We start from the raw sequence: 14,278 nt of genomic DNA, 5'->3' as shown, positions 1-14,278 counted from the left end.
ATCGGCATCTTTGTTTTTCCGCCCAATGGTAGGTATAGATCTTTCTGATACAGATAATCTTCCATCTGCATCTTCCACAGCGAGAAGTTTTGGCCGTTAAATTTCTCGACCCTAAACTTACCATCTTTTGTCATTGCTCCCACTCAAACCAGGAACCCTTCTTTCCTACGAGTTTAACAGCCAAATAGACCTTCGGCTCTGATACCAGTTGTTAGAAAATTATATATTACGGAGCAATGGAACACATAAAATATTGCAGAAATATAAACACAGAAAACGCACAAAACAAGAGAGACACAGATATACGTGGTTCACCCAGTTTGGGCTATGTCCACCGCAAATAGCCAGTCCTTCCTTTCTATTATCCAGAAAAATGAAGAGACACAACCTACAACAAATTCGCTGTAATATCCTCTGTTTTCTCTCACAGTCTCACCTCTCTATTTCTTGCTCACACAATACACATCTATCACACAGCCTCAAATACAATACCCTCATCCAAAGAGAGGGGTTGCCTTCTAGGGCAAAAAAACCCTAAACTAAACATAATCTCTACCGTCAGATCATCCGCCTAATGAACGGCCCAGATTGACTAGAAATTATTGTACTTTTACAAGGCAATTTTACAACTGTTTTTAGCTTCGGGGGCGCTGCCCCCAAAACCCCCCGCCAAGGGGGGGCTCCCAAAGGTCGCAGCCGCCCCCCCCTGGACCCCCCCTACAGCGAATATTTTACGAGTGGCATTTTCGCCCCCATTTCGAACTGGGGTCCTATGTGGCGATACCTTTGAATATAGAAGATAATCAGGCTCCACACCCAACAATGGGTGCCCACGAAGCATGAATGCGAACAACGTGCAAATCATGTAATCCTCACGGGTTTCGAGGTTGTCACATAGATTGGAAAAGACAAGACTATGCCTCTGCCAAGTTTTTCCACCTTCACCTTCATATGTGTTCTGTGACAAGTCATTCCAAAACTCCTCTGAGATTTCAAAGTCATTTCCATAAGACATACATCTCAGAGGACGAAGTGTAACATAAGTCATGATAGATGAGCGAAGATTCAAAATAGACTTTTAGGACTTAGATTGTCATCTAGCCCTCCTTCTGGCACCAGAAATGTTGACGTTACTACACCCGCCAACATGACAGGGGATCTCCCTAGCAAGAAGTCCCAACTAGACCTCATACCATTTGGAGTAGGAGTCCTAACAGTGGGTAGTAAAGCTATGCCTTGACTGCGATAGCGTGGAGAGGTAAGGAAGATATCCTTGTCAGAAGCAAGTGTGTGACCTTGTAGCGAGCCAAGAGAGATGCATGGGGAGGTTATAACACACGAAGGGAAAAGGAAGTGTGTCCCTTAGAAGCTTGTAATAGTACGCAACCTGAAAGAAACACATGAGTTGAATGACATCACAAACTGGAAAGCAGAATAGTTGAAAATCCAAAGTGATGAGTCAAATAAACAACACACTTTAATGAGATTCATAAAATCACATACGGAAGTGTCCATACATCAATGCGTAAGCTACAACTACATGCATTGCTAAAGTAACCTGAATAGTTGAACTAAAATAACAACATATGCATGAAACAGGTTGGCTCTTTTATATTATATAAAGTGAAAGTTCCATCCATACATACAACCATGACATCCACTAGCCCTAATAGTGGAATGCTGCAATCAACACCGACTACTCCTCCAAAGAGACGTACTCGCTCTGCACTGTGGAGAGGCAAAGGCTCATCACAATACTCTCCAAGCCCTCTCTAAGAAATGCCTAGCAAAATCTTGGCCCCCAAAAGCCCCTTCTATGAGTTATGAAGTTCTATTTCTAGCAAAGGGTGCGGTGACCCTTGACATTTCCCTTTGTGACTCTTGGACTACCCTCATGACACTTCAACTTCATTACATAACTCTTTACATTACATATGACTATTTTCATTCCACTATGACACTTGGAATTTCAATTTACAACATTTTTACAAAAATACATTTTCCACATATACCCATGTGAGACAAAATGGCTTGATTCAGCCAGACAAGAGAACATTGAGACTTGGACGGTTGTGGAAAGACCAGCTCATCAACCTCCTCTCCGTGATCCTCAGTGACGGACTGATGCCATGCTTGGTAGTGCGTAATGGTGTCCGCATATTTTTTTATGATGTCTTTCTGGAAACAAACTCTTGCCTCCATTACTTCCGAGTATAGTAATTTGGAACCTCTGTCAAAATCATCCTGTAACATGCACAACTTAGTCTTGAGTAAGGCCATAACAACGATGTACATGTGCATGTTATCTGTGTTGACTTGCAAATCTATGCTAGTGGTTGTGAGCATCAACTGATCAAAGTATGCATCGAGCTACAATATAACTTGGTTCTTCTCTTTGGCCTCGGTGAGTGTACCAATCAACAGGGTGCCATACTTTCTCACCATGACATCCAAACTCTTGTACAACTATGCATACGAAGCCTCAACACTGGTGATGAGCGGTGAGAGTTCCTCATAGTTCTGGATCAGACTTCGGATGCGTGATTAGTCAAACTCTACATGCGGCTTCATCATCTTATGCAAGTCAAGCGGGGCTCCCTTGTACCTCATTTTCAATGTCTATACATAATCAACTACGGCATGCATATCTGTGAGTGTTTGCGCTATCTTGCTGCAGTGCTGCTGATGACCATGTAGATGGAAAACTTCCTTGTGCATGGTGATGAAATTCTCATACAGTCTCCACGTGACTGTCTCAAGAGTCGTTACTTCATAAAGTATGGATTTCTTCAACTCTGCTCTGGTGGATCCCGTTGATTGTTCCTCTCTCTGCCTGGCTACTTTCAACTCCTTATCCATGCACTCATTTTCTACTATCAAGAACTTAACACTCGATCTCGTGGTTTCGACATAAGCCTTTGTAGCATCAACCAAGGTGGTTGGATGTCTTCGTACATCTAACACAATCACCCATTCTTCAAAGTTCACAGGTGATGCATACTCATTCGGGGTGCGCGCTCTATGTGCTTGTACAACTCTATGTTGTGACTCATCAAAGGCTATGGTGTACACACTTGTTTCTATATTATCGTCAAGGAGAATGGTATCCCCTTGTTCACTCAAGACTTGCTCTGGTGTTGGAGCTAGTGAAGCCTATGGAGTGACCTCGGTTGTTTTTTTTCATGAGTTCGATGTCTTGATCCTGTTTCGGCTACTCCATCTCCATGTCCATCTGTTCTACTATCGGTTCATCCTATGGAGCAATTTCTTGTTCTAGCGGTTGCTCAGCTTGTTCCTCATATGCTGCTATTTCAGAGTCTTCAACCTGTATTGGCGCAGTTTCCTATATCTGTGCGCCTTACACTTCCTCCTATTCCTGTTCATGCTTCACTTCCTTCTCTCTTCTGTGTAGCTCTTGTTCTTATTTGAGCTTCTGCTGTACTTCTTGCAACTTCCTCTCTACATCTTCCACTATTTGCTTCTCCCTTTTTCTTTGTGTTATCCGCATGTTGTGTATTTGCCTCTTAGCATTTATCTCCAAATCTACTTTCTCCATAAGTGGGTCTTCCTTAAACTTGTAGCTTTTCTCCGTCTCTATACTTTCAACAATATTCCTCTTTCATTTGTCTCTCATAGGTTTGCTGCTTGTTTCTATTGTTGTTGTTGCTCCCTGTGGTGCTGCTAGCCACTCTACTACCATTTGATCGGTTCATTGCGGCTAGAGGAGTTATAAGATTATCTCCATGGGTATTCCTCTGGCCAATGACATGCCCCGTGGATCCAAGAAGAGTACATTCTTGCATAGTGGTCCTTGCAAAATCCATGTGGGTCGTACGGATTGAAACTCTTGGTGTCGAACTTAAACTTCTTGAAGTCATCAACCTCAGCATATACTTCTTTCAAACTACGGATCGCATACAACCTAATTCACACATGAAGCATGGGCCATGGTGCCTTCTTCTTCCTATGCAATCCAGTTGATAACCCTATCAAGATGTGGTATGCAACCTCCTACATGACCAACTTGTCCGTGGAAAACCTCAGCAACACATGTGGAGCCTTCTCCACACTGTACATCCTGATGAAGGTGCCATCGGGTGAGGTGTACCAATCTGCAATGTTCAACAATGCCTCCATTGCTGCCTGGGACATGTAGGGTGGATCTTGTTCAAAGATCATCATGTACAAAGGGGTGATGAAATGGTTAGATATTCTAGCCATGACTCCTCGATAGTTGTAGTCTGAGAGCAACTTGCAATATATGTTCACAACATTCTCTGAAGGTGTCCATGCCAAACCCATGCCAAGAAACTGTTGACAGGCACAGATTGCATCGAGAAGGTAGGAAGACATGAAGAATCTTGCTTGTTGATCCTTGGGTGGACTTTGGGCATTGGATACATGCACTTTCAGCTGGAGAGCCAACATATCGGACCAGTTGAATGGTTTGCCTTCACTTGCTAGCTGATCCAACATAGAAACCCAACTCTGTGGGAAGATCTTTGTACTCCCTTGGCCATACAATGACATATGAAGATGACCAAGAATTGGTAAGCCTTCCTGAGTGTCTTTGTCTTGTATATCTAGTTGGGTGTCATCCTGAACTTTGATGGCTCCCTTACCCAATGCTTCAAGATGTCTCTTGTATTCATGCTGTTGTTGGGAGTGTAGAACGATGCATCCATCTTACTCACTGGCAGTGGAAAATGGTACATCTGCTGATAATCTTCCATCCTGAAGGAAGCAAGCTCTACTCCACTGATACTGCTCAGTATCATCATCTCAGGATCAGTGTGTGAGACAATCTAGTGGATCACGTCTGCGCACGAGAATACAGGATACTAGCATGAAAACTTATACAATCCTGACTTATGGATGTTTACATAGACTTGTCGGTCCTCCAAATTTTCCTCAAAGCTACCTGCAAAAATAATGTTGATGCCTTTCCATGTGATCTTGATGTCTTTCTCAATGAGCAAGTGTGTGTCTATGTACACAGGCAAGCTCATAAACCCCAACTCAACCACATCCTCAGTACTACTTTCAATTGTGTCTTTTGATCCAAATCTCTTAGAGGCCATGATAATTGTACTACTAAGAAGCTTCTCAAAAACCTCTGGTACCTTGAGACAGAGAAGACACTCACGACAAGACAATGTCAGCTAAAAAGGATTAAGCAACACGAGAATCAATCAAGCAACAAACTGGTGACTGTTGGGCAAGATTGCATAGCATTGACTCCGGGAGGCCGAGAGACTCTCAACTAGAATTGCCCATTGTGCAGTATATGCTACTAATGAGGCTGACTGCTGACTGGAATTGCACAATACGTAGTCCAGTTAGGCTGACTGTCGACTGAAACTGCGCAATGTGTAGATCAGTCAGGTTGGGTTGCTGGATGGAACTGCGCATTGCAATTCCAGTGGATAGGACTGGGACATTGCCTCCCATGATTGTGTAGAGCACAACTGGGACCCAGTGTGGGTAGCCTCTATGCAATTCCTGGATGCAAGGCAAAGCCTTGATTTCTAGGAATGCGTAGAGCATGATGGGAGAGACCAAATCCGGGCCAAGACAGCCCAGATCTGCCCAATGGCAACCTGAAAACAAAAAGGACTGAGTGTGTTTGAAAATTTGGTGCAAATATGAGTGAATAGATATGCATGCAATTCAAGCAAGTGAAGAAATCAGTCAAATGACAAAACCAAGGAGCTCGTGAAGAGAGTCACCGCAACGACGACCGTGAGTGCAAAAACAATGTTATGCATGAAAAACTAAGGAAAGGTAATGAAAAAATTGAAAAAACACTTCTACAAGATAAAACGCAATGAAACGTCAATGGTTGTTCAATAAAACCAAGGAAACAACACTCATACAAGCTAAAAACTAAAAAGCGATAGAAAAAGTGGCAAAAGGCATGAAAAGAAAAAATTACCTGGAAAAGTTGCACCGACTGTACCGAAGGTTCCTAGATGCCTCAGGAATTCCAGAGCTCCAAGATCGAATGTGAAGAAAGATCTCTGATGTGTCATTTTAATAGATTTAGCAAAATTACAGTTTATGACGTGCGTGCCACAAATATAGGAAAAAGAGACACTTGGTGGGGAGTTTCTAAAAATGATTTTGCATGTACCTCTTGCTGCTAAAAATAGATCCCTAAAATCTAGTGATGCTTTTTGATTTTTTGCTTTTTTCTTTGTCGTGAAAAGTTGCTTGACATGCAAGGAAGGATTGCGCAGACCTGGAGTGAACCGGGCAACCTACAAGCAAATGTGATAGACAACCACTAAGGGAAAACTTCTCCGCTGTTTCTGAGCTAAGTGGCCTTGGCTGGTTGGCCAACTTTGTGCAATTTTCTAGAGAAATTATGGGGGGTTTCTCTACACATTTCTAGAGAGAAGTGTAGCTGGGCAATATCACACATTTCCAAAGGGTAGCGTAGCTGGCTTGGCCTGCTCTGCACAATTTTGGAGAGTTGTGCCAGCTGGCTAGAACTGCACATTTCTAGAGAGCAGTGCCAATTGGCTTGCTCTATGAAATTTCTAGAGCCATGCTAGCTGGCCTTCTCTGCACAACTTCTGATTGCATGGTAGTTGTTGGGCTGCTCTACACAATTCCTGAGGGAAGACATACTGCCCTTCAGGATTGCGCAGTTTTGCCCGACAACCGATTGACCAGGTGTGAACCAAGTGCTAGATGTTCTTGTGGTTAATTGATAGTACAAGTGAGTGAACATAAGTTGTTAAATGATAGATGAAATCAAATGAAGACAAGTACCTTACCAGTGTAGGATAACTATGATGATTTCGAGGAGGGAGGCTTCAAAACCAAGAGAAGGAAAAATTTTGGAGGGTGGTTGTAGCCGCTACAACGAGAACATTGCTTTACATGATTAGAAAACATTTCCGAGAGTTTGGAAACTTCCCATCAAGTGAAGGTAATATGAGGAACAAGCGTGTGCAATGGTGCCATGGTGCACCTGGTATTGTAATGACTCTTTGCAAGGTAGCTCATGTAGGACTTGAAATTTCATGGTTAAGACTACATGATTAGTTAAAGATGTGTATAATACTCATAAGATATGTAGTCTACCTTTTATCTATCTCTGGTATTTGGACAAGATTTTACATTGAGAAAGAGTTAAAGGTTATTTTTTAGCTTTTTCTCTTTTTGTATTAAGTATTAAAAGGCCTTTTCTTTTTATCAGGTACTTCCGGGGAACTTGTCTTTCGTCAACATGCAATTGAGGTTTGTGAATCGATATGGAAGAAGGGTCTTCTAAAAAATGTTGGACCATGTTATGACGTTAGTGGAAATGCTTTTGTTTCCCTTTATCGTTTAAAAAAATAACTATATCTTAATCGAGCAAAGGCATTTACTAGATTCCTTTATAACAGTGGGAGGAGACTTATTGCATCTGGTCATATGCATGGTGGAGATCATCCATACTCTCTATTTGAAGGATTGACAGGGACTGCATGCTTATACTTTGATATGGTGAAGCCTAAGCAGTCAAGCTTTCCTGGTTTTGAGTTGTAAAAAATGGGCTTGTTTATTTATCATTTGAGGAGTTTAAAGGGATTGTAAATTTCCATGGTACAGTTGCACCAGCCATATGAGATTTATATGCCCAGTACCTTAGTAACCTTTCCTTGGAGGGGTATACCACGTACAAGATGCATATAGATATATTCTTCCTCTGTAACGTTTTCCCCTGTAGTGTCTTTGTTGAGTGATGATTTAAAAAATTGTTGATGTATATTAACTGATAGTGTTTTTGTGACCAATGTAGTCGCCCGTCAAAGTTCATCATCAATCCCTGTTAAATTTTGTAGCTTGAAATGTTTAATTAAAGCTCTATTTGCTTACAGTTACAACAGTCATGAGATTTTTCAAATGTATTTTTACTCACTAGCCTTTTTTGAGTTGTGCACAAGGCACAAATTTAGTTATGTTGTTGGATAGCCTTTTTTAAGTGGCCTCCTTTCTGGAGTTTTGGACAAGCTGTAATGTATATTGATCTCATTAGAGATTCTTCCAACTATTGTGTTTATCCATTTTCCATCTCACCAATGTTGATATATTTTATAGCTTGAAATATAAAATGAAGCCCAGAGAATACCTGATGAAATTTTCTTTAGTGTGGATTGGCATCAATGTCAAGTCATAAATTTCTGCAGTGATATTTGTTTGGCTTACCATGGCCTATGCCTTTAATGTAAGGCATCAAGATCATGGGCTTGGTTTGAGCATGGACTCTATTGTCTTGTAAGTCCATCTTATTTGCGTCTGTTTACTTCTTTCAAGTTATGGATTTACTTATTTGTAAGTTTGGGCTTGTTTTTGTTTACTTCAACGATTTTAGATTTATGTTTCAAATTTCATCTTTGTTGAAGGTCTAAGGATAAGTAAAGTTGGACGTTGAAAATCATGTATTGTGTTACAAGGGACAATTTCTCTTTATCTGCAATGGTTTTTCCACTATATGGCGCATGATTATAGTACCTGCTTTCTAACTCTATACATTTAGTCATGCCAAGGTTATAAAAAATTCTATCGTTCTAGTTATGTCGGGATTATTGTAAATATTAGCATTTTAAATATCTCTCCATTAATATAAATACTTGCAGTTTGCTGACGTAGCTGACGAGAATGTTTCAATTAAATGTATATAAGGTGGAATGGTGGTAGCTTCTGTCATTTCTTACTGGGTCGAAGCTTCTTCCTTCTTCAAGTGTTTTTTTCTTGGAAAGAAATCGAAGGAATTTAGCCATGGGAAAGGGTCCTGAACTATACTCTGACATTGGAAAGAAGACCAGAGATCTTCTTAACAAGGATTACAATTTCAATCAGAAGTTTAGTTTCACTTCCTACACATCCATTAGTTTGGCATTTACATACACTGGCAATAATATGCTTACCCTCTCATATTTAAGACCATATAATAAATTCACATTAAACCAAAAGTTAATTCACCAACTTTCAATGAGCTGGCTATGGCTATGAACATAATTATGTTTGAATTTAAGATTTAAATTAAAATGCATAATTTATTAAAAACAAATTTCCTTTGTAGAGGTCTCCAAAAGTTTAGGGCTGAATACTAACCCTCTTATTAAGAGGTCTACCGCATTGAACTCTGAGACCTTGAGCTTCATTAGGACGTGTTTATTCGCCCGTGCTTGTAACAAAAACAAGTACCCGTGGCCAGTAAGCTTGAATCGTCTGGATATCACGCAGAAGTGGAATATACGTTAAAATTGTAGCTGGAGATGTCGTTGTTCGTGATTGGGATGTTTCCACTGACTATATTTATCACCGCTCCTCTGTGTTTCAATGACGCAGACTGTTGCCCTTTGTTGAAACTCATATTAAACGTTTTATCCCAGCCGGAGCAGTGAAAGTCTGCGGAACATTGCCAAAGGTCAAAACCACGCTGGCAGACCGAGTCAGCATGCAAGTCACGTACACGTCATCTCTTAGGTCTTCAGAGTTTGCCACCTTGCAATTGTCCGTTGTGGGTGTGGTGTTCTTAGAATGTGTGTAATAGAACAAGTAGAGTGAATCCTTAGTGACGGTGGGGTCGCTGTCTATTTTGTACCATTGAATATAGTGCTCGCCCAGGTCCAGGAATGCCTGGTGGGTGAAGTTCGCCACTTTCTTGACATTATCACTTTGGCTCAGCAGAGGTACCGTGCAGGAGATCTCTGCCTAGACGTTCCACATCACGTTCTCGACAAACGACGGGGCTGAGGCTTATGGTCTGCTGCCATGTGGTGAGCTAGAGACTTGGGCCCTTGTAGTTGGCCTTCACTTGGCACCCATATTTGACGTTGTTGGCTTGGAAATTAGAGGAGAAACAAGAATCTTGGATGTTCTTGGAGAACTAGGGGATGGGGGTGGCGATGTACACCTTCTCTATGTGATGGTGTCTAGAGGGCCAAGTCATAGTAAGGCCAGGCAGAGGTGTCCCACGCCATGAGACCATCTATGGTGTCGTTGCATTCGTTTATCATCCCCAGAATTCCGTAATAGGACCCGTCTGTGGGCAAAAAGGGCATGAACAAATAGTTCTCCTTGTCGTCGGCTTGAGTGAATACACCATGCCAACCGGTGAGGGCAGAGGAATAGCTTGTGTAGGATTTCCACCACGAGTCATCTCTACCTAGTCAGGAAGTGAAGAATTGTTTTCCTCAAAATGTGAGTTGGTTGAAGTGGTTTTTGTGTCATTATCTCAGTAATATTAGCTGGGTTAAGGTTTCCATTGGATTCACTATGGATGTCGACGGAGAAGAAGAGCTTGAAGTCGGGGCCAACCTCCTTGGTGGCCTAATAGATGACATCTGTGTGTGCTGGGCGCCAGACATTGTTGTTGAGGGAAAAGGCATTGATTCTTTTGATCTAGGCGAAAAGGATATCCTTTCTCAGTGTTTCTACTGTCTTCCACGTAGAACATGTAATGAGCGAACATGAGGCCCTAATCCGTTTCCCTGTGCGGGAAATGAGAGTAAGTAATGTTAGAAATTGTAATTACTCCAGCATGTGGATTTGGCTAAACATAGAGAGTTATTTAACAAAGTGATTGAGTAATGAGTATTTGAGTGTTGAGTCAAGTCAAGTTTGGTAATAGATGACTTTTAGTGTGTGGTTGCATGTGAATGCATGTCAAGTTATTTTAGGCGAGTCACTAGTCGAAAAGGTTTAAATACCTTTCACCGGGTTCATTGTAAGTAACATGTTTTGTGTGATCAATAGAAGAGCTGCAATTCGTGTGTTTATGTGTGAATTTATGTTTTGTCTCCTCTGCCTTTCCAACAAATTGGTATCAGAGCGAGGTTACAAAGAGTGAGGAAGAATGGATTAGCAGTAGTCCGTGTGAAAGGAGAAATATATATATATATATATATCTATATTCTCATGGTTAATGATATAACGCAACTTGTAGGTTATACATAGGGCGTTAGCAAGCACCGCGTTACAACGGATAGACTTATCATGATTCACGAGCACGCAATTTTCCTTTAATGTTTGTAGCGTTAGAGGACTAACACAAGTTATCATTGTCATGAAGAGAGTTAGCACGCAGACCTCAATTAGTCCAGGCCGCATTAACCGAGTCAAAAGGGCACGAGAATTTGTTTAAAAGAAGTCACGTGCATGATAGTGTTTTGGGTGAAGATTGTGCCTTACAGGGGCGCATATTGTAAATCATTTTATTTTTTTTTCGGGGGCAGTATGGAAGATAGCCTCATGCAATCAGCAAAGCAATTATAGAAAATGAAAGATTATAGTCATGGGTCGCAAAACACAACTGAAGCATATGAAGAAAATAAATCGAAAAGAAGAGGCAAAGATCATTGCCATGTTTAGAAAGGTTCAGGCTGCAGCTGAGGAACTAAGAAGTCTAGTAGAAGACAAAGAAGAAATTGAGGGTGATTGGTGTAACTTTGATTTGCTACCACCTCTTTTGTTTACAGGTAAATATTTTGATCATTAGGTTATCAAGGTGTTAACTTTTCTTCGAGCTAAAGAGTTAATTAAGTACGATTCTAATAACCCATATGATGAAGTATGCGATTCTTTAGCATTGAATTTTATAAAACAAGCATTGGATGAGAAGTGTTTGTGCAAAGTAGAAAAATCTACAACTTCCAAGGAAGCATGGAAGTTCCTGGAAGCCGAGTTTGGTGCAAGGAGAGTGACATGCAGCAACAGGTTATGTCAAAAGAAAAGAAGCCAGCCGCAGATCTAAGAGTATATGAGCAAGACTCTGAGAGGAAAATAGAGCTTGGAGAATCCCACTCAAAAGTGGATGATGGTTGTCAAGACCATAAAATTGAAACCCATTATGCAAGCATGCATATGGATGAATAAGAAGTAGCAAAGATTACAGAGAGAGAAGTTGAAGCCTCTGTGTGTGAAATAGAGAAAGTCCACATAAATGCTCAAATAATCCACTGTAAAATGGATGATACAGATGATGGTGAATCCCACTGTTATGAGACACATGTGGATGATAACCGCAAAGTTATATGTGAATTGGTGAATCCAACCGCAACTGATGGATTTGGTGAAGTTGAAATTTTCAATGAAATTGACAATAAGCACACGCATGCTCAGATATGCCACCATAGTGTGGATGAACATTATGTTGATGATATGTGTGGTTTCTTTTTTGAAACGGGGATTGATTGTGACAATATGGTAAGCAGAATGTTTGATGAAACATTGAAGGTTGAAGCAGTTTAAACTACTCATGAAGCAATATGTGATCTAGCAACAGTTGATGATCAAGAACAGGATAAAGTGATTGAAGAGTTTTTGATGAGAATATCCACTAATAGCATAACAGTGGAAGACAACCTCCATGCAGTTGAAAATAAGGCAGATGTAGAGCAGGAAGCTCTCACTGAAGAGAGTCATATTAAAGATGTTTTTAACATTGTTTTTGAATATGCAGGTGTTCAAAATAACATGGGAACAGAAGTTGAAAGAAAGGTTGTTAATAAATTTGATGCATATTTGAAGCTCATTGAAGAATGGATTCAGAAACCAATAAAACAAATTGATGTGAGTCTTAAAGCAGCAGCTGGAATAAAAGAATTGAATGAAATGGTGAATAATGATCTTGAGTGTGCAGATTATAGGAAAAAAGCAGCAGTACCTGATGATGAAAGTGAAAAGAATGATATGGATGTTTCTGAAGACAAAGATGAATGCATTGAAACCATTTTTTAGCAATGGAGTCAAGAAGAGATAAGATTTTTCTATCAAGAAATATGGCAGAAAGAAAGTCAAGAATATGAAGCGCAAGAAACAGAGAAAATAAGACAATTTGAAGATGCAATTTTTTGGCAACAGTCCATGGTTGAACGAATATTTGAAGAGGAAGGTGTACTAGACAAGATCAGGTTGTTTTTTCAGAACAAGTTCAAGACAAGTCAAAGAAAAATTGCAGCAGCAACAAGTGAATAAAGCCTACAACAATAAAGTACAAAAGATAATGAAATAATTTCGAGGATTTAAAATTTGGAAGAAGAGAAAAAGAAAATGCAAAATTGTGAAAGTCTTGAGTCATTGTAAGCCTAGCTGAGACATAGACCAGCAGGCATGTTTGAGTGATAATTGAGTCAATTTCTATTATAAGAATAGTAGGCGTAGTTAAATCATGTTGAGTCATACGGTTGTAATTAAGGGGGAGTGTTAGAAATTGTAATTACTCCCGCATGTGGAGTTGGCTAAACATAGAGAGTTGGTTAACTGAGTGATTGAGTTATTGAGTATTTGAGTGTTGAGTCAAGTGAAGTGAAGTGATAGAGGAATTTTAGTGTGTGGTTGCATGTGGATGCATGTCAAGTTATTTTAGGCGAGTCACTAGTCGAAAAGGTTTAAATACCCTTCACTGGGTTCATTGTAAGTATCATGTTTTGTGTGATCAATAGAAGATCCGTAACTCGTGTGTTTTATGTGTGAATTTATGTTTTGTCTCCTCTTCCTTTCCAACAAGTAATAGTAGCAGTAGTTGAATCATATTGTTGAACCTCATTATGCAGGTTACATAATGTTGTGATAAAGAATGTGATTACTTGTTGTGACAAATGTGAATTTAGAGGAAAATAGAACCTACGGAGGCGATTTAATTCAACGAGAAGACCTGACATGAGGGTGGATGTGGGTCAAACATGACATGGAGAACCGAATAGTTAACATGAGTGTGAATACTTTATATGTTGATTTCTATAACTTTGGATTTCTATAACTCTGATCTTACTGTAGATATAATTTCTTTTAGTATTTTTGGCTTGTTTTCTATCATCCTTGGGGTTTCAAATGTTGTTTGACTGGAAACTGGCTCCTCAATCTCCTGCAATGTATTCTCTGCCCATTCTTCCTTGTTGGCATATCACTCAATTTTATGTTTTTCCACATGCATATATGGTGCAAATTTCTGAGCAATTCTCATTGATGAGATTATGCCCAATGGATCATATGACCAACTTAAACTCAACTTAAACTTCATCTCATTTAGTAAGTCATTGAATTCTTTTTCTATAGCTCTAGTGTTGACTATGAATGGACCAACCTGTGCTTTCAATTTAAACTGAATTTTTTTTTGGAAACAAAATGAACCTCATCCATGTTCATCACTTGTGTAATGTACTCAAGTGCAAAAATTCTCATGGGGAGGAACACTTGCAATTTATATGGTTTAAGCTCGCAACCATAAATCCTGAGGTTAGTGAAATTCTGGTATAATTACCAGTCTCCAACCATAGTC

At 40.1% G+C, this 14,278-nt stretch overlaps 1 protein-coding gene and 1 pseudogene across 1 annotated transcript in view; one reads left to right on the top strand and one right to left on the bottom strand.

The window, feature by feature from the left end:
• The window catches only part of LOC149146635 (lanC-like protein GCL1), a 33,757-nt gene extending 26,475 nt beyond the window's left edge, over positions 1 to 7,282 (top strand). Inside the window, exons 5-6 of the mRNA XM_089452824.1 lie at positions 6,875 to 7,005; positions 7,208 to 7,282. Of these exons, the coding sequence (XP_089308950.1) occupies positions 6,875 to 7,005; positions 7,208 to 7,282 (206 nt within the window). The remainder of the gene's footprint in view (positions 1 to 6,874; positions 7,006 to 7,207) is intronic.
• Positions 7,283 to 9,232: 1,950 nt separating this feature from the next.
• Positions 9,233 to 10,471, bottom strand: LOC149146634 (glucan endo-1,3-alpha-glucosidase agn1-like; annotated as a pseudogene).
• Positions 10,472 to 14,278: the final 3,807 nt, after the last annotated feature.

This window comes from Pinus tabuliformis, chromosome X (genome assembly GCF_031772625.1).
Source record: "Pinus tabuliformis cultivar Carrire ecotype Pingquan chromosome X, CPIR1, whole genome shotgun sequence".
Classification (NCBI taxonomy): domain Eukaryota; kingdom Viridiplantae; phylum Streptophyta; class Pinopsida; order Pinales; family Pinaceae; genus Pinus; species Pinus tabuliformis.
Note: the sequence above shows the minus strand (reverse complement) of the source record. Positions and strands in the feature narration are given on the sequence as shown.